Below are 25,332 nucleotides of genomic sequence, written 5' to 3'. Positions count from 1 at the left end.
GCACGGAGTGCTTGGCAGTCACCTAGGAAACGGAGGCGTGGCGTTGGGGGGCGGGGATGCCCTGGCGTTTGGTTTCCGCCTGCGTCTTCGAGTGGGAAGCCGGAGCCGACTGATTCTCTGCTCTGGCTGTGGACTTTGCAAACTTACAAACCAGAGTGGAGTAAGTTCAAGGGATGCAGGAGTTATCTGTTATAATTCAGGGCAAGGCAGACTCTCAATGTTGCTTTATGATCGTCTCTATTATGTTGCGATTATAGTCCTCCAGAGAAAAAGTTCTATGCTTTGCCTAGCTTTTAAGGTAGAGGATGTCCTTCTGAGAAGAACAAGTTGAGTACACTTTGGGTTTATTGGATAGGCATAATTTATTGTACTTTCTACTTACTGACTCACAATCTGCTGAAACCTAACTATCAATGTTTACAAAGTACACTAGGATGGACGTACCTTGATGACAGAAAGTAAAAAAGCATTTGAATTTTGAGCGGTTGTAATTGACGCCAGGTCAGAAAAGTGGTGAGGCTGTTGGTGTTCAGTAGTATACGTTTCTGTTAGTGTGAAACTCTAGTATTTAGGGACAGGAGATGGGATGGACTTTAGTTGTTGATTTGGAAAAGGCCCTAGAATGTAAGAGTTGTGTTCTATCCAAGCGATCGGTAATAGGCGTTAATACAGTGTAGGGTATGGTGCTAGTGGTGCTGAGGTTTTAGAAGAAATCAATTTCATTAAATTTTAAAATCTTTTTGCCTTAAGAATCACAAAAACTTTTCGTTCCAAATGTTCAGGCAGGGGCCAGGGTTGACATTTCTTCCTAAAGGGCTTCCTGTTCTGCAGATCAAAATGATCATTAGATATTTTGAAAATAGGCCATTAATTGACATTTAAAATTTTTGTTTTGCTTATCTTTGGCAACTTTCTGTGTCATAACAATAACCACTTAAGCCAATTATTTAAAGGAGATGAGAGACTCCCAGGACTCAAAGGGAGGAACCTTAGATGAAACACCCTACAGTAGGGAGAGGAACTTTTAGAGCCCACCTCCAGCAGGAATACAGGACAACAAGTGAGGGATGGGGTTGCCATCCCACAGTCACACCTCTGACCCATAATTGTTCCTGTCTGAAAGAATTACCTGGATGGAAATGGAGAGGAGCCTGAGGAAAAGAAGGTCCAGCTACAGACCCAAAGTGGGATCCAGCTCAAGGGGAGGCCCCAGGGCTATTACTGAGGGAGGCTATGTATAGAGTGTTCACAAAAAGGATCCTATCATGACTGCCCTCCAAAAGACCCAACAAGCAGCTGAAAGAGTCAGATGCAGATATTTGAACCCAACCAATGGACAGAAGCAGCTGAACCCTGTTGAATTAGGGAAGGCTGAAAGAAGCTGAGAAGAGGGTCTGTTCTACAGTAGGAGGCCCAGCAGTCTCAATCTGGACCCTCAAGATCTCTCAAACACTGGACCACCAACCAGGCAGCATATACCAGCTGATATAGGCCCCCAACACACATACAGTAGAGGACTTCCCAGTCTGTGTTCATTCAGAGATGATGCCTCTAACCCCCAACAGGCTGGAGACCCCAGGGAGTTTAGAGGTCGGGGTGGGGGTGGGGGTGGGGGGGCGTGGGGACATCCACGTAGAGACGGGGCCGGGTGGGGAGGAGATGTGGGATGTGGAGCAGATGGAGGGTGGATGGAGGGCAAGAAATGGAATATGGAGTGTAAAAAAATTAAAAATTAAATTTTAAAAAATAGACGAGTAAAATGAAAAAAATTAAAAGTGATTCTAAGTAACTGGTCATCCCCCAAATACTAAATTAGAAACCATAATGGGTGAAAATGATTAAACTTTTTTCTCTGGATTAAAAAAAATATTAACCAGATAGCAAGAATTAATGTTGTCAATAGTTCTTTCTAAGCCCTGGATTTCCTACAGAGTGCATCATGACATATACGCCTGTCTTAGTTACTATTCTACTGTTGTGCAGACACCATGGCCAAAGCAATTTGTAGAAGAAAGTTTGTTGGTGACTTATATAGTTTCAGAGGGTGAGTCCCTGACCATCAGAGCAGGGAGCATGACAGCAGGCAGACAGGCGACAGGTAGAGCACTGGAGCAGTAGCAGAAAGCTTACATCTTGACCCACAAAGCAGAGAAGATTAACTGGGAATGATGTGAGCTTTTGAATCCTCGAAGCCTACCCTCAATGATATATCTCCAACAGTCTCACATTTCCATCCTTCCAAATTGGGGCACTCAAATATATGAGTTTATGGGGGGCCATTGTCATTTAAACCATCAGTTTTTTGCTTGTTTGCTTTTGGTTTTTTTTGTTTTGTTTTTATTTTGTTTTTTTTTTTTGTTTGTTTTTTTTGGGGGGGGCTTTAAAAAGCCCAGAAAAAACAGAACAAGGGCAAATGTGTTCTCTCTCTCTCTCTCTCTCTCTCTCTCTCTCTCTCTGACAGGGTCTCACTATGAAGCCATGGCTATCACAGACACTATGAAGACCAGGCTGGCTTTGAACCCACAAAGATACTCCAGCTTCTGCTTTATAAGTGCTGGGATCAAAGATGTGCTCAATCATGCCTGGTGACCAGATATATTTTTAATAGATTATAAGCTTAACACATGGGATGTATTTGATATTGGATCATGAATAGCTGGATCAGTTAAGAATGCAGGATATTGTAGATTAAGGTTATTGCAATTATTGCAAAATTCCGTATTATATGGTCACCTCAAATGGGATAAAACACAATGTTATAAAGGACTTGTAATGCATGGTTAAGCTGATAGCGAAGTAAAAGAGTATTTTGGAGGCCAAAAAGCAAGCTCTGCTCATACATATCTGGAGTCTGAATTAGCCCTACCAAGATAGGGGAAAAAAAAAAAAACCCTCCTAAAACTGCAGTTAATATGTGCTTGGACTGACGCCAGGAAGAAGTACAAGTATTCTCTGGAGAAATGCACCTTTGATATTGTCAGGAAGAATTCCCTGAGCTAAGCTTTCAGAAATATGAGCTGCCAGGTTTTAAAATCATTAAATAGATAGGAAAACAAATCACTATACCTATAAAATAAAATCAACAGAGCCTACATATATTGAAAAATACCAGAACATAAAATAAGTAGTTTTAGTATGATTAAGAGTTAAAATATTTCAAAGTATGAGGGAACAAGAGATAGTTAAATTTTGTCAGTATTTAAAACAGAAACATCAAAAGGTACTTCTTGCATTTAAAATACAAAAGCTGACTTTTAATTATTTTATGCTGTACAAGAGGATCGAGCTGAAAAGAAAATTAAGAAATTAGCTACTAATATGCAATAGAAAATTAAAGAAGATGAACCTAGTGAGCGATCCCAAAAATTCCAGCTACTGATGGGGTTGTAGCAGGATGCCTTGGTTCCATGAGTTTGATATCAGCTGACAACATATTGAAACTTTGAAGAAGAAAAACAACAACAACAATGAAGTCGGAAGGAGAAAGAAGGAAAAGGAAGGACATGGGAAGACAGGGAAAGGTGCTACTTCTGCAAGCCTATTGAGTTAAATTTCAGAACCCATTGTGAAAGGAGACTCCTCTGACATAGGTTATCAAGTTTGCACATATCACACAGACAAACACACTAGTAATAAAGTTGGAAAAAAGGGAGGAAGGAAGCAAGGAGGCAAACAAGCAAAGAAATTATAGATACAAAAAGTGAAGACAAGAATGCCAGGATTCTTACTATTTGCAAATGCACTGGGAGATCCCGTAGGATGGATGGACCAGAGAGACTGGGAAAAGACAAAGAAATGTCAGACTTCTCAGATTTAGGGAGCCCTTCAAGGTACAAATAAAAAATTATTTCCAACAGTCCAGAGAGGGATCCAAAATATCACACAAGCAGCAATAAAGCTAGCAATGTGACAGCTATAAAGAATAAAACTGGAAGATGCATTTAAGATATTCTTTAGCCAGCCTGGTCTAGGGTGCGTTCTAAGACAGCCAGGGCTACACAGAAACACTGCACAAAACAAAACAAAACAAAACAAACCCCCCACAAAGGTTCCATGCAAATCAAAACAGTTAAAAGTATAAGTTATATGAAAAATATGGCAAAGTAGATATAAAATTTCCAGAAAAATACAACTTACCAAAGCTTACATAAGAAGAAACAGAATATCTAAATAGTCCCGTATCTCTTAAATGGATCAACTTTGTAAATAAGGCCTACAAACCAACAAACAACAGTCATATAGTTTCACTGGTTACTTCTAACAAACATTTGAGGAAGAAATAATAACCAATTATATTAGCTTTATGTCCAAACTCACATTTTGTCATATTGTTTTCTAGAGGAAGGGATCATTCACCCAGTTTCCTGCCCTCCAAGGATAAGTGCTGCCCTTAAGGAGTTAAACCCTTGCTGTCAGTGTGGGTTCTGCAAGGAAGTGCGAGTTCCCATGAGTATGCCATGCTTCATGCCCCAGAATCCCTTAGGTAGAAGTGAGTAGTGTGTAAGGCATTTTGGCCAAGCTACATCTTTGAAGTTCAGAAGTGTTCTCTGCATGATTGTGTGGGAGATTTCAGCAGGACTGGGCCTGGCTTGTCACTAGTGTATTGCTGGTTGCTTCTGCTGCCTCCTAGTTCCTTAATTCTGTCACCTTGGATCATTCCTAAGTATCCAAACTTCTAAAAGATAAACAAATTAGGAGCTGGCAAGAGCACAAAATATAGCAAACCCTGAGGGGAAAGGTAAAACTGTCACATTTACTTGCTTCATGTTTCTGTATTGTGATCTATGAATTTGCACATATAGCCAAGGCACACAAAGGACAACTTGTGGACTGAGTCCTCCATCCTGTGGGTCTGCGGGTTCAACTCAGGTCATTAGGCTTGATGACAAGCACTTTTTACTTGCTGAGCTGTGACACCATCCCTTCACTTTCTTTAAATTATTTTGATCTGTTCACTTTGTTAGCTTTTTGTTGTTTCTGAGACAGTCTCATCACACAGTTATGGCTGGCCTGAGACTTGCTATGTAGACCAGGCTGGCCTTGAACTCACAAAGATCTGTCCCGCTCCCAACCCCCACCCCACTCCTGTTTTTTTAAAACTAGAAGTTCAGTTGGACTTCTCTCCTTCTCTAACTCCTTCGTTCCTGCTTTGGTCTTTGTTACTTGCTTCTTTGTGTTCCCTTCTGGTTTGTTGGCTGGCTGTTTGCTTCAGGCATGAACTCTCTCATGTTCCATTCTTATTGATATAGAGAGAAATGCTATGCATTTTCTTGGTGCTACTTTATAGATTCTGAAATATAATGCTTTATTATCTTTGAGAAAAAATTTACAGACTTTCGTTTCATTGTATATGTTCCAAAATTTTTCAAGCAGCAACTCCTTTTATTTTTTTCCAGTTTTGTTTTTAATTCCACCTGGAGCTGGTATCACAATGCAAGGTGTATGTGAAAGACAAGAATCTTGCTATGTAGCCCAGGCTGGCCTAGTACCCACCATCCTCTTGCCTCAGACTAAGGAGCATTAGGATTAGAAAGACAGCCCTCTCTTCTACCTAATTTTAGTATCTCTACAGAACCTTGCATTCCCTTTGTGTTCTCAATATCTCAGTATTATTATTATTCTTGTGCGTGAAAGTTTCATTTGATTTGTAAGGAAAGGTTATTTCTCTAAATCAGGACGTTAGTGATGTATGTGCCTATACATAAATGAAAATGGCGGCACCCATAATTTAAATCAAAGTACACATGATTGAAAACAAAAAGACTGATATACTATGAACATTACTTACACATATGCTATTCTCCCACCAAGAATGGGTTGTGATCTGATGGTAACCAGGACTGCCAAGCCTTTTGGGCTCTCCAGAACTCGGGATCCAAACCACTTGCGTACTGTCAATCATCTCTGGATATGGTCAGAATATTATTTTGATTACTTTTAGAAAGAACTCCCAAGAGGTGGCTAAGACCTTGGTAGTTGGCCTTCTGAGACACGACCCAGTGATTGTTACAAACATCTGCTGAATGTATTGTGGGCATAGATGTTTTAATTTCCCAAGGAGCATGGCTGCATACCTTTAACATGAGGGTGACTCTACAAAAGGTTCCCCATCTGGATGTTTAACAAGGGAACGGAGAGAGTCTAAGACAGTGACACACAACCCATAATCTACCCTTCTTACCTTTCTCCTCTCTGCCATTACTCCTGGGCTCAGTGCAGTGACTATGGCTGTGAACATGATGGCAACGGTTCTATTGAGTCTCCAGTCTATTTTCTGAGTCAGAGTTTTGTTACACAGCTCAGGTTGGCCTTCAGCTGAGGAAAACCCTCCTGCTCTAACATCCTGTGCACTACCATGCCTGGCTAACAAGGAAGTTCAGAATTTGAAAGGAAGACAAGTTCATACCTATCCTGGAAGTTGACATTAGAAATGACTCTTCTTAACCATAAAGGCGGGACACTGAACGTGGGGGTCCCGTCTATGAAGCAGTGAAACCACAAGACTTCCTTTTAGAAGCTCTAGACATAGTGAACACAATTTTGTAGCATAAAAATATTTTAAGAACATACACATATAAGAATTGTGCACTGTTAAGTTTATTTTCATTTAATATAACACGAAGTTAACAGACATATATTTTAAGGTAACAAAATGTTATCATTGACAAGGATATTTTAGTATAGCCAGAGATTTAACATTCAAAGTTTACTTACTTTTAAAATGTAAAACGCACAATTATAATATTCAGATCTTACAATTTTAAAGTTTTAACAAAACATTTGCAAGTAAATTCAAGAAGTGTCCTATATTTAAGACAAAAATAATATTAACAAAGTGCCAATGGATTAGACAATGCCATTTATCTGTTTTCTTCTAGGGAGGGGGATACGAGTACAAGAGAATAGGGAAATGTCATTGTTTTATCATGGTTCAGAGCTAGTAATGTGAAGTAGTCTTTGTAATAATGATGAGGGATTATTTGTAGTAGATCAGCCACAATAAGGAATCGGCTTAAGGACGAGCATAGCCACAGCGTCTCATAGGCTCTTCAGCCATTGCTGAATAGTTTACTATTCAGTGTTTTTAAAACTACAGTTTCAAACTAAGATGAACCAAATCCCACCAACGTCTAGAAATGGTTTCTAAGAATGTCATATACATAAAAGAATCTCCCTTGTTACTGTAATATAGGTCCAGGCCTGTTTTAAGTGTGGACAGTAGTGATGGAGAAGTTTGGCAGTAAGGATGTTTACAGCAGAGGGTGACCTTGTGTGCACTACCCTACGATATGTCCTTCACATGAAGAAAACATATTTATTAAATATTTACAGCTCTTTTCAGGTGCATGACCTCACTTGGTAGTTATGTTGGTGTTTGGATTAATGGAAAAATTAAATTACATAGTGACTTAAACCCTGTTTCCACAGAACATCTGTGCTCCGTAAGCTAAGTCCCAATGTTCTCTCTACAATCAAATAATAATGTTGTTTGTCCAATTCAGAGAACACATTTCACAGATTTAAGTTATTAGATTCAATTTTAAGATTTATCCACTTAGATTTAAAAAAAAAAAAGTCTTTGTTGCCTTCTTCGAAATCTTGACAGAAAAAAGTCTTGAGAACTATGTAATAGTATACTTAAATATTAGAAGATTTACAAGTTCCTATCAGTATAATATACTGTTTATGGAAATACACCTTAATAGCTTTGATCTTATACCAGACATCCATATTTCCTCATAGCAAGTGTGAATCCAGCATGTAAACATTGTAAGATACCCAAAAGAGTTAAGAATTTCCTGTCTGTTCTTGAATGTGTCTGAGAACCAATGTATCAATGTCTAGCTCCAAAACTCTTCTTTTGCATCTGTGCCAAAAACATGCTCTCAGATACACCACCAAGGACAGGGTTCCACAGTAAGACCCCTGGGATTTTACTCTGAAGCAAAAACTACAGCACGATTCCAGTACGGCTGCTACTAATGCTCCCACTTTAAAACAAACAAACAAACAAACAAAAAAAAACCAAACACTTACCAGATAGCTTAAATATGTTATACTAAGGATTTTTATTTGTATGTATTACAGTATTACGACTTGGGAAAAACTTGCAATATATTTGTAGGCAGCTATCTTTAAAATAATGACACTTCAGTTTCTGCACAAGCAGCCCTGAGAACAGTGCATTTGAAGTCCAGCTCAACTAGAAACAATCTAATTGAGAGCCTTAAAAATACAAGACAAATTCTGAAAAACTTACAAATTAAAAACAATGAATATCAAACTAACATTTGAGGCACTACCAGACTACAGTACATTTAGTAGTTGGAAGGACTTGACAAATGAACAAAGCTGTGTGTATTTGTATATACACTCACACTGTGCGCTAATGAAAAGCATGCATCCCCAACTTCTCTAAACACTGCACTGCAGTGTGCTCTCTTGAAGATATCACATCTGGCTGCAAGTATTTTGGTCACTGATATAAAAGCACTGGTATAGAAATCTGTACTATGGAGGGGAACAGAGTCAAGTGCTTGGTCCACTTCAAGTGACTGGCAGCCCAAGTCAAAGCCAAAAGGGTCTGATCTAGGTCAGAGGACACACAATTGTTATCAGTGTGGCAAAATCTTCACAATAGAAATTAAGCTGTTATTCTAGAACAAAAACGTTCAACCTGTTAATACTGTCTAAATGGCAAAGAAAGAAAGAAATGTGTACAGACGCAGATGGCGGTGACGTCAGAACGAATTCCATTCTCAACATGGTGCCTTGTGAGGCCGGAGATCTGCTATAAGTACAACAAATATTAGGAATCAACTGGTAGCATTTTTCTGATGTCAAAAGAAGTCATTTCTGTTTTCTGTTAAAAAGTACATAACCCCTGCTTCCCTTTAATATAATTTATAAAGCTTTACTAAATGCAATATTTTGCTTTAAGAGAAACATCTACTGACTTATGTGAAAATAAACAGTCCTGTATCTTTAAAGTCTATAGTTACATGTTGGAGTATGTACACTTATATATTATTTAAATCGAAATACTTAGGCCTAAGTAGTTTTTGCCATTCAAGGTACGGAGCTAGAGGTACACTGCTCTAATTTATATGCATATACTACAATGAAAAGTAGAGATGCATGTGAAATTTGATAAATTAGGAAGGATAAGAGCATGCAACTCCTAAAGAAATATGAAATCAAAACACCAGTGTGGCTACTTATTGGCAAGACAATGACCAGAAGACAGCAAAGCAGAAAGAAATCACTTCCTGGAATTCCTGGGGCTAACATGTCAATCAGTCCTGCAAGGAACCCCCAGCAGCAGGAATCGAAAGCAGCATAGAGCAGATACCTGGGAAAAATTGAGCCTAATTCCTAATTGTGCTTTGCACGGGCAGAAGCTAACGGGTCACACTAAAGTCAACTGGCTACAACGTCAATATCTTGTGCTTTAGACATCCCTTCCCGGCACGTCTCCTAGGGTATCTTGCTTCATCTCTGGATTGGTTTATCTTGTTATCAAAAAGAGATGATACCTTTTGATAACAAGACAAGATTTAAAACTGCATACAAATTAAGGAACTAAAATCTTGGGGTCTTCCATTTGTAAAGCTATTTCAAGTTGCTGATTAGGTGAGTTACATTGTTACACATTTTTCCTAGCTGGGAACAAAGGGTCCAGACATGAGAAGAGGAACCCGAGAGCCGGCATCAGAGAGTCAAGGTGGGACTGAGAGGGATTCTGTTCTAAGCTGCACGCCAAGGCCATGATTGTGATTCCATTTGTTCCTCTCAAGCCCACAACCATGTCTACAATTTTAGACACAATTTACACACAATCCAGAAGTCTAAACAAAAATGGAGGGGCATTACCTACAATGCAGTAAAATAATCCAGGCCACAGAATCCTAGTTGTATTTTACATCAGTAAAAGAATTAAGTCACAAAACAATAAAAGTATATACACACTTAAAATAATTTTCAAATAAGATAACCTTTCTTCCATGGTTACACCTATTACACTTTAGAAAAGTGTACATATACTTAACAAATCAATTTAAAGTCGAGAATTCCAAAGCAACTTTAAAATTCCTATTTTTAGTCTAACGTCAAAAACAAATTACTTAAAAAAAATTGCAGGGAGGGCAACATCATGATCACTTAGGCATTATGGCTGGAAGTAGTGAGCGTCTCTGGAAAGGTCACTCCTGTAATGAGGCAGAGGCTGGGGACATAGCCAAAAGCAAAAATACAACCAGAGCTCTGTCACTTTGTGTGCTGGTTGAAAGGTCTTGAGTCAACTCTACAGCGTTAACCAGCACTTTGCCTCTGCCCCTGTGAATCTCCACTGCCTGGTGGACTAGCTCAGACGTACGCAGCAGTTCCCTTCCCTCCGTCAACTGAAACTACTCTGTAGGTCTGTCGTCATCAACACAGCACAGATAAACATGATGAAGATAATATGGGACATCTGACCACCAAGAGAATGACACTGTTTGATAAATAGAGTTTCGTTTCAAGATGTGTGTCTGCCACACAGACCATCTTATAGTCTATGAATTCTAGATATAAAGTCTGAAATCAGCACAAAGCAATTCAACTGAAATGCATGATACTTCCATTCGCCTACATGCTACATTGCTGATTTAAAACCCTGGTTTGTTAACCACTTAAGATCAGGAGTGATTTGCTCAGAAAAGTGACATTTACTGAAGCTGTTGTATTTGTTTCTTATGGTCACATGATGAAAACCACAGGAGTGTTATAGGACAGATACTTATAAAATTATACGTTTTGGTATATTTGTTTAAACTTACTAACTGCCTGCAAACCTAAGCCAGCACTTTTTTAAAACAATAAAAACATAACAACAAACATGAGGTTTCTTATGAAGGCCATAGCTTTGGGACAACTAGATCCAGACCAATGGACCTGGTTATGCTGATGGTCCATTTGCAGGGCTTGTCTATTTGCAGGGCTTTATGGCTACAGCGTATTCTTCACTCATGGCACACATGACAGACACCTAGAAGGGGAAAGGGCAGGCAGAGTTAATCATACACAGGAAAGATGTGTTCACAAAACACTGTATACTTGTGGGCCTTTATGGTGAACTGGGAAAGGTGCGATCCACAGAAATTCTCCTCCCCATCTGCCTTTCTATTTCTTAAACTCATAGGTGGATCTCCAAAACAATATGGAGTTCGCTGACAATCCAGAAAGAAAAGAAACCAACCAACCGACAACACCTCCCAAACTTGATGCTTTCTCTGGTCACATGTCTCCAAGAGTACAGAGATCCTTTCAACATTTCAGCAGTGGTTGGAAGTTACAGCTCACAGTTTTTGAAATTTATATATTAATATGTTTGTGCATGTGAAAAGACAAAAATTCCTTTGATTGAAGGTGAAGAAGCACACAGACAAAAAGGCACAGAAAGAAAGACCCATCAAAGTAGCGGGCACTGGGACGCTGAAGTCTGCGCACAGTCTTTCATGCTAACGGGTTCAGGGCCAAGGTTTATGCAATAGTTCACACACACGCGCACACACACACACACACACACACACACACACACACATACACAGCCTACTATGAGCCTTACCTGCACATCTTCACCTGCATTGTATTTCCCTTCTATTTCTTTGCCCAGTTCACCTTCTGGCAGCTTAAGATCTTCACGGACTTCGCCAGTTTCTGTCAGCAGGGAAAGGTAACCATCCTGAATGCATATGAGCTATTAGAAGAAATTATAGGTATGAACTGATTACATCATATCCACCTTGTTGTGATGGTTACACAGCTCAAATGCAACACACATTAGCTCGGATAAGAACACAGCAATACATTAACAGATTTGTGGCATCTAAAAATGCTAATATAGATTAAGCCTTTAGTACTAGCATTAGGGAGCCAGAGGCTAGCCTGGTCTACACTGTAATCTCTAAGCCAGAAAGCCAGAACTAAATAGTGAGACTTTGTTTCAAACAAACAAACAAAAAAACAAAACAAACAAACCCCCAAACAAACAGGAAAATGCAGGCATATGGAATACACCTAGCAGAGATGTGTAACTCACTCCCAGTACCAGCCTCCTCACTCTCTGCATTGCCAAGGTATTTATATTACATACACGATACACACAGAGCTATTCTTAAGAAAAAATCATGTATTTCAGTAAGTTTTTAAATGCTGTAGAAACTTTCCAAATCAGAAAATATGGACCTATCTTCCTCTTACCACCACACATGTGTATGAATATACTGTGAGCAAATTTTCCTGTTAGTGGGCATAAATTAGGTTTTCACTATTAAAATGATGCATTTTTATAATTTGGTTACAAGCAAAGTGCAGTGGTAGTCTTCAGGCCACTGCTGACAGATTTTAAAAAACGTTTTCATTATATATATATGTGTGTGTGTGTGTGTATGTGTGTGCGTATATATATATATGTATGTATATATACATATACATACATACACACATACATATATACATACATACATATACACACATATGTATATATTCATATATATTATACACATACTTATCTACAGTATATATTTTGTTATTTACCCACACTACCATCTCTTGGTCCCTCCTCTGCAGCTGATTTTCATTAGTGCCTCTTCTATTTTTATGTCTTCTTTATTTCTTGGGGACCTGGTAAGTTTCATTAGAGTTGCTTATGGGAGCTGGGTGAGAAGTTTTTTACAGGAGCCTGGGCACCTTCTCAGTGGCTATATGACAGAAGAAAATGTCTCTCTCTCCACTAGTGCCCATTGACCATCTATAGACCCTCAGGGAAGGGTAGTAGTGACAGACTTTTAACATGATCTTATCTTATGGTATTGATGAAACAAATCCAGTCATAATCTAACCTGCAGAAATCATACTTTTTGATATAATGCTTAAAAAATTAGTTTTCCTATTTGTGTGTAGCTGTGTGTGCATCTGTGTGCAGGTCACAGTAGTTGAAGTACCTAGATCTTCTGGAGACAAAGTGACAGGCATTGTGTTGGGAATCAAGCTTGGGTCGTGCAGAATAGCTGTCCCAGCTCTTAACTGCTGAGGTGTCCTCCAGCTCCTTCCCAAAACTCTTTTATTACAGGAATGAGGAAAACTGCACGTCTCCACCATCAGTCTGCCCACAATTCCAAGAGTCTTTGCAAAACCCATTCAACCACACTATCTGCTGCTAGCGCAATTAAAAGGAATGAGATGTGGGCCCTGATGTCTCCAACCAGAGTGACAGAAGGCAGCAAGCCATGCAGGAGGAGTGTCAAAGTGCTCCACCATCGGCACCACCTCTCTGATCATTATTTTTCAGATATAAATTCCACAGTACGGCTACCCCAAGAGTGAGGACACACTCTTATGTAACTTTTCAAACTAATCTATTATCCATTTCCAAATGTGCAGGTTGCTCTGATCTGCCTCCTGGATGACACCTGTGGCTTAGTGCTGTCATGTGGGCTGTTTTCTTTTACGTGGAACAGTTTGATCACCCTGTCTTTCAAGGCACTGACACTCACTTGGTTTATAAAATGTCTCTCAGTCTAGATCTGCTTTGTTGCCTTATAATTCATGTAATGTGTGTTTTGGAAGAAATACTATCTAAATAATGTGTCCTCAGAGTACCAATCACACCAGAAGGGAAATGTATCTATCCCACTAATGGTGACACTAACTTTGACCAACTGGGGTGGTATCTGCAAGATGTTTATAGTCTAAATATAACTTTTTTTCCAATTTATCAGTCAGATTTATATCAGTAAATTCTCAACCCACAAAATGCCTATAAAATGACCTCTGAGCCAACAGATAGTGAGCTAAGCTGCTCGCCTAGATTGTACTGTAATTATCCGTCCTTATAAGATGGTCATAGCTACCTGTTCAAAGCCACGAGGATCTGGTTCACCTTTCTCTTCCTCCATCTTCCTTCTTTCCTCTTGTATCTCCTTAACTCGTCTGTCTCTAAAATTGTCAGCCAACCTTCTTTATCCACTGCCCAATCACAGGCTCTAGCCTTATCTTGTGCCTGCCCTCACCTGTATATAGACAGCAATCCACATTTCCCCCTTTTTGTTCAGTTAAAAGGCTCTTTCCTCTCAAAAAGAAATTGAATACCACGATTAGCATTTGTAATTTACAAAGTATAAGATATATCTAACATCCAGTCCATCATTTTCTCAATTAAATAGAACACTCAGTTATCTAACCTAACTTTAAAGAGGCTTATCATTCCATATTGGTTATACTACAGTTTATCTTGTATACTATCTGAAAACTATCCTCTCAAATATATTTATTCAATGCTAAATAGCCTAGGTTGTCTATGAGACTATAACTAGTCTTCAATCCAGTCAGAATTCCAAGAACAAACAATATTGTCTGAAAATACAGGAAGCCTGACACAGCTTCCAGAACTGAGATAAGTTGTCGAGACAGCTGCCTACCTACACAGTCCCTGTATGTCAGGAAGCTGGAGCATCAGTCTTCAGCCTTCTGGCCCAGGATCATCTGACAGATCTTTGAAACAGGACATTTTAAAGACTAGCTTATTCTGTCTCGGCAGAACTAAGCTGTCCTATCCTGCAACTTGAGTCCTCTCATGAACAGTACAGGTCTGTAGATGAACTGAGGCAATTCCTGTCTAGTAGCTATCTCCCCACAACTGGAGCAACTCTATTGATGTTCACTTCCTTCTTTGAATCCAAAAGGGGATGCGGTCAGGAGCAGACATGTCTCCACAACAAATGAATAAATAACATTAAATGTCACATTCTGTGGATGTCTGACATTTTTGAAAACTGTCTATCTATGTAAAGATATCGGGACTGATGTCCATCAACTACTCTCAGCTATTTCTAAACAAAATATCTTGTAAATAACCTAGCAATTAACTCAGAGCCAAGAACTTGCTATCTGGCCCTTATTTCATACATTTAATCATTTCAAATCAGTTTGTAATGGCAGTTATAGAAGGACTGGGTCTAAACTCTGTATGTTAAAAATTTTTGTATCAATAGAAGAAATTTACACCAATGAAAACCTTGATTCTGCATCAAAATAAATTATGTACCAATATAAGAAATCATAACTTCAACTTAGTAACTATTATAAAGATTTTTACCAAATGAGATTATGGCTACAGAATCAATTATAGCTATATCCTGTTAAAGTCTGATCATTACTATTCCCCAGAAAGACAAGATTAGAATAACCACCTCCAGCCCCCAAGCCCAGGGAACTGGGACAACGACTCTTCATAACCTTTTCCTGCTGAATATGGGTGTCGAGAGATCTTGAAGGTGGGGTAGGGAAGTCTGTGTCCTGACTGGATCTGGCTAAAAGTCCATGAGGTCAGGAGTTCAGGTAGGTCAGTTCAGCATGCCTTTTCTGTTTGAGTCTCTTGAATCCAGTTCCTCAGGGGGTCTCCCGCTGTCATAGCTCATGCATTTAACGCTGGAAGGTGTCCAGAGTCTAGTCACTTTCTCTGTGGCTATTAAAAGCCACGAGAAGCTGGTTCGTATTTCTCTTTCTCCATCTTCCTCCTCCTTGTGTCTCCCTATCTCTCCCATCTCTAAAACTCTCTATAACTATTGCTCTTAAAAAAAGAAGGAAGAAGCCAGTGGTGTTACCATTAACTCTCAAGAATGTTTTGTACAAAATTCCATCTTTCCTCACAGCCTTTCCAGACTCCTGACTAGCATGGCATGAGAATGTAGCATCTTTTCTTTACTGAAAGGTCTTACTAAAATAATGGAGGGCTACTTGGGAAAACAGGTGATTTTACATCCAGAGTGGAACCTGGAACGAGCTGCTTACTGGAATATGAAGAACTATCAAGACCATGAATTAAGTACATTCCAAAGGACTCAGGGATTAGCATGACTAAGCTACCATTGGCCAGTAACAAAATAACCCAAAAATCAATACAGGTGACAAAGATAATGTGCTGAAACTCAGGTGTGTTGTGTTGCCTGAGTTCATAGTAAAATATCGATTTATTAGTCAACTTCAGTGGGTGCTGGGAACAGGTCATCTCAAAACTGATAACGGGAGAGGGTGAAATGCTTCAGTGGGTAAAGGAACTTGCTGCCAAGGCTGACAATTTGAGTTCAATGTCTAGGATTTATACAGTAGAATGAGAAAGAACTCATTTTTCTTGACCTCAACAGTTACATTACGGTATATGTTTGTGGCCCTCTGTGCACACATGTATGTGTATGCACACATATACACATAAATGAATGTTTTAAAAAATATTACAATCTTTGAAATGAAAGGCAGAGGGAAGTATTTATCCTGACTTCCTTGTATGTATGTGTACACACATGCATGAGGATGTATTCAGGAGATGCCCAGGTCCTTGAGGTAAAAACAGAACAACCGATGGCGTTCCCATAGCAGTAGTCTGCCTCTCAAAGAAATGGAGGCGTGCCGATCACGATCACTCTTTCCTTTATGTTAGCGGAGTGAGACAACGATGATATGTGTGTAATAACCTTACTGAAAATGTAAGATTCTAGTGGGGGGAGGGCATGTCCTTGACCCCTTAATCCCAGCACCCAAGAGGCAGAGGGAGGTGGATCTGAGTTTGAGGCCCTCCTGGCCTACACAGCAAGTTCCAGGTCAGCCAGGGCTACACAGAGATAACAAAACAAACAAAAACAAAACCCCCAAAAAGTAATTTACCTTTTTTTCCCCCCCGGTTTTCAATACAGGGTTTCTCTATGTAGCCCTGGTTGTCCTGGAACTCACTCTGTAGACCAGGCTGGCCCCGAACTCACAAATCCGCCTGCCTCTGCCTCCCGAGTGCTGGGATTGCTCGGCTGGTGTAGAGAACTTGAACTACAGAGTGGCCTTACTGAAGCAACAACCACAAAGAAGGAAATGAGCTAATCGGACTCTGAACTCTTGGTCTTACAGACCCAGAGGAGGACCATGAGATGGTGAGGACATGCAGTTAGCAACATCTAGACACCTGCAAGTCTACAGAACAAACAATCCAGTCTCTTCACTGAGACGCTGCAGGGAGATAATATGGGGGTCCCGAGGGCGGGGGAGGGAGAAGAAAATATAGTGCATGTGAGAGAAATTGCAAATTCAAGAGTCCTACACATCAACTTCATTGTGAAGACCTTATTCAGGCCTTGCAGTAGTTTACTACACTGTAAATCAGAACCAGAAACTATCACACTCATAAAAGCAACATGAAGCAAGTACCAAACTGTAACAACAATGGGACCCTCTCCAGAAACTCACAACTGCTTTAGGCCCAATAGTGTGTCTGGCTTTGTTCACAGTCCTTAACCTTTAGAGATATATAATAAACTATAGGTAAAATGCTAAGTATCTGAGATTTGCTTCAAAATAATCCAGAGGAAGAGAACATATGAAGAAATACCAGCATGGAAGCACATGCCTTTAATCCTGGCACCTGGGAGCTAGCAAAAAGTTTGTGAGTTCAAGGCTAACCTTCATACCTAATAGGATCCTGTCTCAAAACCAAACAAACATAACAAAAAGAGTTGGGGTAAGGCCCAGGCAACATTACAGACGAGGAAGAAAAGACTGTAAGAGGCAGCTCTCTGGGATGACTGCTGTGTGGAATAGTATCATCTGGGCATAAAAACCTTGAACCTATGGACTCACAGCAGCTCTGGCTGCCTGCATAAGACCTGAACACGATCAAGCCATCAACACCCCAGCACAAAGAACAAACGAGGCCCCACCTCTAAATGAGAAGCCAGCTGATGGCTACTAGGGAACAGAAAGTCAGTTTCCTTCAGCAGGGTGGACCTTGGTTGGTTTCCCAGACTCTGTGGATGGTGCCCTTTGCCATGTGCATATAGCAGCACTAACATAATGGTATATATAATATTGTATACATACTTATCTATTAACCTATCTATCATCTATCTACCGTCTACCTGTCTTCTATTATCTATCTATCTATCTGTCTATCTGTCTATCTATCTATCATCTATCTGTCTGTTTATCTATCATCTATCTGTCTATGTACCTATGTATCTATGCATCTATGTATCTATCTATCTGTCTATCATCTGTCTGTCTATCTATCATCTGTCTGTCTATGTACCTATGTATCTATGCATCTATGTATCTATCTATCTATCGAGAGAGATGTGAAGTTGGAAGGAGCTGTGGGAGGGGTGGGCCCAGGAGGAATCGGAGGAGAGGAGTGGATATCATTTAACTCCACTGCATTAGTGAATGACATTACCAAAGAATAGATAAAATGTTTTTCAAAAGAGTGGTGTACAGATAAGACAAAACTTGTCATATATTGATAAGTATAAAGCCCGGTTGAGGTGTATGCACAGAAATAACAAAATGAAACAGTAAGGAAGGAAAAAAGGATGCAGGATTGTAGAAAGCAAAAGAACAGAAACTACTAACCGCTGGAAGGCACAGTGGACCGAGAAAGAAGGGATAAGAGGGAGGGTGCAGGGGCATGAGTAGATACAGGTCCTGCCAGTGATGTGGCCAAAGTAAAAACACAGAGGCAGGGATTATGGGAAGGGTGTTTTTCCCTTTGGCCTGTGTTTGTATTACTAATACACTACAGACCACAGGGGAAGATTATCACTATGAGTGCTTCCTTAGCCCTACCTTCTGAATTTGGCTTCACATTCTATTCCAAAGCAAGCAGCCATCACTCTGCATCTTAAGAGTTCTTCCTGTCAACATTTTCCCTCTTCCCCTGGCACTCTTCAGCTACCTCCCACAAGTTACTGGTCCCTGATTCAGTGAGTTCGTGAACATTATTACATCACCTAAATAAATAAGATCCCATCAGCTGGGGTATTCTCTGACCCAGCAAGGCACTATGCTGGGTGCACACAATACACGTCATCAGCATGTGGAAGGAACATACAAGAGGTGACATGAGTGCGTCCCAAAGCTCCAGTAGCTTGAGAATGGCTCAAACTCAGAAATCACTTTCTCCCACACTGAGTACTTCTCCTCTGGAACTTATACCAATGGCTTGATGGAGATCAGAATGGTTTCTAGTCGCCATGTATAATATGAGGGACTATTCAGAGAGAACTATGAAAAAATCATGGTGGTGGGGGTGTGGAAACTTGTACTGTGTGGATTCCCACTGAATATGGACAAAGAGTCAAGAGCTGGGTTGCAAAGTCAAGGATGCTGGAAAACCAAGCTACAGAAATTGTCAGTGAGGTCTAGGGTAGTGGTATGTGCATAGACCTCTCCAAATGTTAGCAGATGTTCAGTGATGGGTGCCAGCTATCTATCTGAGGCTCTCAATTAGATAAAAAGGTAGCGAATGACATTCAGCTTTTTACTACTGCTGTCTCAACAGCTCAACAGGCTTAATGACACAGCTTTCTCGCACTAAGGCTGACAGAGCACTAAGGGCCTCCCAGAAAGGAATGACACGGGGTCCCTGATCTGGCAGCTTTCCCCAGTGGGAACAGCTAGTACCCGATAGCACTGCAGAGCAGGGAGCTACACTTCTTGCAGTAGACCCAGTCTGCACATGGCTTTGCTCTTCCTGCCTGTGGTGCTTCTGCTAAAACTCCACCAGGGTTTAGAGTATGCCTCATCTCTGCTACAGCACCTCATATTTTCTGAATAAAACACTTGCCTACAGGCAAAGTAATGAGACCGTGAGATGCTGCCCTGAGAAGTCGATGGTTTATGAACTCTACCTCTCTACAAACAGCCTGCCTACTGGATCGACCTTGAAGACCCACGGTACCTGCTGGGGAATGGTCTGGGGGCCTAGGGTTCTGTGTTACAGGGTACAGTATAGTACATGCTACTCTTTTTCCTGTAAGTAGAACACACAGACTTAGGAACCTAACATGGCCTTCTCACTGTTGTCCTTAAAGATCCTGTAGCACATTGCTGCTCCTCCCTAAGATACTGGGCTCTTCTGCTTTACTGGTTTTCCATTAAAACCCAGAGAAAAAATGGTCCCAGGAAGAACATGAGATTTTCATAAACACATTAAAATGATAAAAAGGCTTTAAAGCACAGGGAAATCACAGCATCAATATTTTCTTTATTACTACTATTTTAACTTGCAACATGGAGTCTGTAAGATGGCTCAGGGGGTAAAGGTGCTTACCTACAAGGTGATGTGCTGACAACCCACATCCCTGAATGAGAGCCGACTCCTGGGATTGGCCTCTGATCTCCACGTGTGTGTACATGCAGGAACACACAGACACTAAGTGTCTGACCTTTACATGTGTGTGTGCCCATGGGTACACACACACAAATGCATTCAGTGTCTAGCTTCCACATGTGTATGTGTGTGCACATGTGTATGTGTGCATGCAGGCACACACATACACTAAGTGTCTGACCTTTAGATGTGTGTGTGCCCATGGGTACACACACACACATATATACACACACGCACACGCACACACATACACAAAGGCACATTCAGTGTCTGGCTTCCACATGTGTATGTGTGCATGCAGGCACATAAATATACATGAAATAACTGTATAATTTGGATTTAGAAGTCATAGTTCTGCCAATCCACTGATCATATCAAGATCTATAGCTTTCCCTATAAGAAATGGTCTTCAAATGACAGATAAAAGTGCAATAAATCCAGAAATATTTAATTTATTTAATTTAGAGTAGAGTGTACAGCAATTCAGACATTAAAAAAATATGCCAAAGAGGAAGCCAAGCAAGCCATTTCTACATTTAACAAATTGGGAACTCCCTCACAGGATCCAAAACCATTTTCTATTTTATACCACCACAAAGCCCCAGACAAGTATGCATTCTTTTGAGAAAATTAATGAAAATTAACAATTCAAATCTAAGCCAATCTTGGAATGGGAGTCAGGAGACACACTTTCTTGTATCCTGAACTTATTTTAAGAAGACACAAATTAAATCTGTAAATATTAACATTTTTCTCCCAATTCTCTTATTTTTTAAATTATTAAAATGAATAGATGCTCACAATCCACTTTGGCTGGCTGCCAAACTGGCATTCAAAATACTGAATTCAGCAGATGCAAAGGAACTGCACACAGCCAGATAATAACAGAAGCAAGGATTTAACAAAGGCACATGGATAGAAGGCTAAAGACCGCCAGAGCATAATAAATAAACTAGAAAGCTCACAGAACTAAGTTTCTAAATGAGTGACCAGAAATAAATATTTGATGGCAGTTTTATAACAGGGCAGCGGAGTCTTTCCAATGTCCAAGGTGCCCACTGAGCCTCAGAACAAACCTGCGAGAGGTTTGATTTCACAGAATTCCCAGTTTTATGAAGTAAAAGTGATCAAATAACTTGCCAACCGAGGCCATACCATAGAAGTCCCAATGCAGAGACCCAGACCCATCGGCCTGACTGACACCATCCTTGGCTATCTACTCTGCCATGTGGCCTTCTAGGGCCAGGACTGGGGACTAAGCAAGGCACCCTCTTGTGCACAAGGAAGCATCCAAACACCTCAACCACAGAACACTTCCAGAAAAATTTAACATTGAGAATGCAAAACTCACGTGACAAAACAAAACTCAGAGATGGAGGCAGGAAGACAATGACTACCTCTCCTTTTGCCCGAGCCTAACATGGGACTTGGCGTTGTTATCAGAATGTGCTTTGCTTTCACACAGGAGTTGAGGAGTAGGCTGGGACCTTAGTAAAAACCCAAATTAAATCCAAACCAAGTTAGTCCCCTGAGGTTAAATTTTAAGCTTCAATCAATGGCTCCTTAATTTGGTAATATTATTATCTGAACTGCTGGTGTAGACTGCTGAAGCATCCAACAAGTAGAAGCGTGGAATAAAAACTACTGATTATAACGAGTACTGAGAATTCAAAGAGCTCACAAAGCAGGACAAGAAAAGAAACCCATTTGGGCCAATGTATGTATATTCTATACTTAGCCGTAATCTGCTCTGTTAACCTCACACTCCACTACACTGAATTCAGGTGTATTTGTTTAACTAGTGTTGACTGAGTACCTACTATGCACAACATCTACAGCCAATGAACTAAGAAGAATGAAAATAGGATTCTGATATAGGAAATGTGAAGCAAAACAATAGTACTTGCTGTTATGCACAGCTACTTATGGGCGCACACTCTCTCATTCAACCCACATGTCCCCCTGGTTTGTTCGGAAAGGCAGAGGTTTAGAGAAGACACACACTTTGTAAAAGACCATCTAGCTAGAAAGTACCAGAACCAGATTCAAACCTGGATTTGATCTCCAACACAGGATAGCCAGGCACAAAGATGCAACCTACAATCTCAGCATTCACAGGCAGAGGCCCGAGTGTCCGAGACTGAAGATCATCCTTGAATAGTGAGTTCAAGGCCAGCCTGAGACCTATGATCTCCTACTTCACAACAGAAAAAGGCACAGAATATTAACAACAACAACAACAGAACTAAACAAAGCACTATTTCTCTAATCTGTAAGATAAGTGGAGTCTAGTAACTGGTAAGGAATATACTCTATAAAACTACTCTCAAGTCTTGTCAAACTACTACTAAAGAGGGTGTTTATACACTTCTGAAATGCTGTTAAAGAAATCAGTACTTACTTGATAATCGTTTCTCTTAATATTTGGAACATCCATGTTGTGAGTAGAAGGACAAATGTCTTCATATTTTTTGCCAGTGAAAATGTCAATTCCAACAAGGTGTACCTGACAGAGGAGAGAACCACAGGAAACATGTTTAATCTCTGTCAGCTATGTCACTCCCTACACAGCAGCACAATCCCAGCTCTGACTGTAATGGAGCCTTTCACCTCTTCCAAGGTCATCTTACTTTCTTTAAAAAAAGTTGCAGTGACACAGAACGAGATTCAGTAAGTACCCAAAACCCGAACAGTTTCATGGCATCAAAACTCAACACACCACACACGTCAGCAAGTCAATTAACAAGAGTCCACAGAAAGTGAAAACCAAGTCTCTTAGAATTAGAAGAACAGGCTTGTTTCTACTAAACACGGATTTAAAAAAGTTTTAGTTTCCAGTTAATGAAACATTCTAAGGGTCCGATTAAATGGAGAGCTTTACTGAGAGTAATGTCTGACCATTCAAGAGACTGAGGGGAAGGAAAAAAAGTTATTTTTCAATATAGAAACCTCACGATGTAGAATGGAACACGAATGATCTTAACGGTGAAGCCAAAAAATGACTTGGAAGGGCCTACCTTGGCATGACCATGCTTCCCAGTCTTGGAAGTTGACATCTCCACGATTTTGCATGGTCGCCCTTTGAGCACGACGAAGCCGTTTTTGCGCAGGGCTGAGCACTGCATAGGATAAGTGCTGGAAGCCCCTGCATCTCCAGTAGTGAAATCAATTTCGTCTGCCATGGTGGACTGGGGAGATGTGCGGTTTTTCTGAGGGAACTATGCGAAAAGTTTGTTTGCGTTTTAATAACCGGCATGCAGGCGGGGTTATGTCTCATTTTGAAGACAGGTAGCCGAGCATCACTAGCCCGTTATGTTTGCATTTATAGAACACCCACTCTGAGTGGAGTATACTTTGCCATTCAGGCCTCTGAAAACTTTTCCAGCCCTTGGTGGGAGGTGGGGAAAGGAGCCGCAGAAGAGCTCGCCGGAGAGTGAAGGCGACACCAGCGCCCAGCCGGCAGGTCCAGTCCCCACCACCCCACCGCAAGAAGTGCCCACGACCTTCCTGCGCCGGGATGCGGGGCCCGGCGCCTCCCTCCGTCCCATCCCCGCTGCCAAGGTATCAGCCAGGCCGCAGGTTCGGGGAAGACTGGGACAGGAGCACCCGGCCGGTTGCACCTGGCCCTCAGTGCGCCTAGGACCCGCAGCGGCGCCGCCCTGGCATCCCGGTTCGGCCCAGCGGTAAAGGGCCCTAGCTCCGGCGGTCCCGCGCTTGCCGCCCTCCAGTTCCCAAGCATCTCGGCTCCTCCCCTCGCCCGGACCCCAGCATCACCGGCTGCATCCCCCGCCGCCCCGCCGACCCGGCCCCAGGTCTTCACCTTCCGGCCCCGCACCGCACGCCTTTGCTGCGTCCGCCGGTCCCTGCGGCTGCGGCGGCGCTGGCGGCCGCGGCTGGTCCAGGAGACGGGGCGGGGCCGCCACGCTTCCCACACCCGGCTCCCCGCCCCGGCCCGCCCAGCCCGGGCCCGCCCCGCCGCGACCACACTTCCGGGATAGGCCCCGGCGCGCCACAGGCCCCGCCTCCAGGTCGCCCATTGGCTCGAAGCTTCCCGAGGTCCCGCCCCGTCACGTGAAGCTCGCCCTGGCAACCCCACGTGCTGCGGATTAGTGCACTTCCGGCGTGCAGAGCTGCCTGCAGTCGACTGTTTGAAGCTTCGCAGTGTTCCCGGGCGAGATGCATCCTCATCTTCAGTTCGGCGCCCAGTTGACCTTGGGGACGACTATTAGGACCAGGTAGCTTGCTCTGGGCCCTAGCACGCAGGTGCGTGGATGCTGTCACTTAATGGTCTTCAAACTCTCAAGTCCTGCTGATTTTGCAAGAGTCCCGAGTGTTGGTGGAGTGGAACTTTGATTCAAGCTTCTGGTACAGCTTGCAGCCCTCCTTGGGGCTGGAATCCGTGCTTGGAGCTCGAAGAGTGCTAGGTGTGGTATGCTATTTCATGATTCTGCATTGTAGATCCTCAGAGGACTCCAGACACTATGACGAGGTGCTGGTGAAGTCAGCAGTGTTCTCAGGGGCGGGAAATCCCATGTACCCGAGACTCTACGGTGACCTTTGATCTTCCTGGCATCGGTGTGCCCTAGAGTTTGAGGTTTTGTTTTTGTTTTTGTTGTTAAATGATTAAAGACAAAGATTCTCGAGAAGTGTGCTTTCCTTTCACAGTTTTATCATAGCTTCATCTCTCACCTTGGAAAGAATCAAGGTAATTAACTGACCACCCCACAACCCAGTTCATGTTGTTCAGTGATTTGGTATTGCTGTCCTATAAACAAATCTAGTCTCATAGTCACTTACACGTATATGCAGAACACATTTCATTTGTGTTGTCTAGAAGCAATAAGCACATGGCTTCCATAAAGTAAACTCTGCCTCTTGTTACAGAAAGAGCCGAATTAGGACCCCTGGCTTCTGAGTTCCCTCTGCTTTTCCCTATTGTTGTTGTTACTATTGCTCCTGCTAATACTTAAGTAAGAATTACATAGTGTACTGTTTCATCTCTATTATTAAATCTTGACTACTAAAGTTTTTGTTTAAACTAAGGTTAATGTTAGAATATATATGAAATAAGATTTAAGAGGCTTGAAAAAGGAAATCAGATGTACGATCACCTCCATTGTCAGGATATAGTAGAATATTATCAC

At 41.4% G+C, this 25,332-nt stretch overlaps 1 protein-coding gene and 2 long non-coding RNA genes across 5 annotated transcripts in view; 2 read left to right on the top strand and 1 right to left on the bottom strand.

Moving 5' to 3' along the window:
- The first annotated feature begins 70 nt into the window (after positions 1–70).
- Gm32950 (predicted gene, 32950) lies at positions 71–14,783 on the top strand. The gene is made up of 3 exons (NR_166194.1): positions 71–160; positions 11,180–11,713; positions 13,112–14,783. It is a non-coding gene; the product is annotated as a predicted gene, 32950 (long non-coding RNA).
- Eif5a2 (eukaryotic translation initiation factor 5A2) lies at positions 6,576–24,390 on the bottom strand. Of its 2 annotated transcripts, NM_177586.6 has the most exons (5): positions 24,009–24,145; positions 23,206–23,406; positions 22,590–22,694; positions 11,606–11,737; positions 6,576–11,026 (listed from the first exon to the last, which is right to left on the bottom strand). In NM_177586.6, the coding sequence occupies exons 2-5, from the start codon at positions 23,368–23,370 to the stop codon at positions 10,967–10,969; spliced, it is 462 nt and encodes a 153-aa protein (NP_808254.1). In that variant the 5' UTR covers positions 23,371–23,406; positions 24,009–24,145; the 3' UTR covers positions 6,576–10,966. The 2 variants fall into 2 exon arrangements, with proteins under 2 accessions (NP_808254.1, XP_017175003.2); XM_017319514.2 differs by having other exon boundaries at positions 6,576–11,737; positions 24,009–24,390.
- 1700112D23Rik (RIKEN cDNA 1700112D23 gene) overlaps positions 24,300–25,332 on the top strand; it is a 78,900-nt gene continuing 77,867 nt past the window's right edge. For both annotated transcript variants that reach the window (NR_166152.1, NR_166153.1), the window contains exon 1: positions 24,300–24,451. This is a non-coding gene — a long non-coding RNA (RIKEN cDNA 1700112D23 gene). The remainder of the gene's footprint in view (positions 24,452–25,332) is intronic.

Source organism: Mus musculus, chromosome 3 (genome assembly GCF_000001635.26).
Source record: "Mus musculus strain C57BL/6J chromosome 3, GRCm38.p6 C57BL/6J".
NCBI classification, from domain to species: Eukaryota; Metazoa; Chordata; class Mammalia; order Rodentia; family Muridae; genus Mus; species Mus musculus.
The sequence above is the reverse complement of the archived record's forward strand: the minus strand, read 5'-3'. Positions and strand labels throughout refer to the sequence as shown.

Coding starts and splice junctions, on each gene's coding strand:
- Eif5a2 (XM_017319514.2), bottom strand. CDS start 24,376: ATGAGGATGCATCTCGCCCGGGAACACTGCGAAGCTTCAAACAGTCGA. Junction 23,407..24,008: donor GTGCGGTGCGGGGCCGGAAG/GTGAAGACCTGG, acceptor CTTTTCGCATAG/TTCCCTCAGAAAAACCGCAC. Junction 11,738..22,589: donor TTAAGAGAAACGATTATCAA/GTAAGTACTGAT, acceptor TTCTTCTAATAG/CTCATATGCATTCAGGATGG.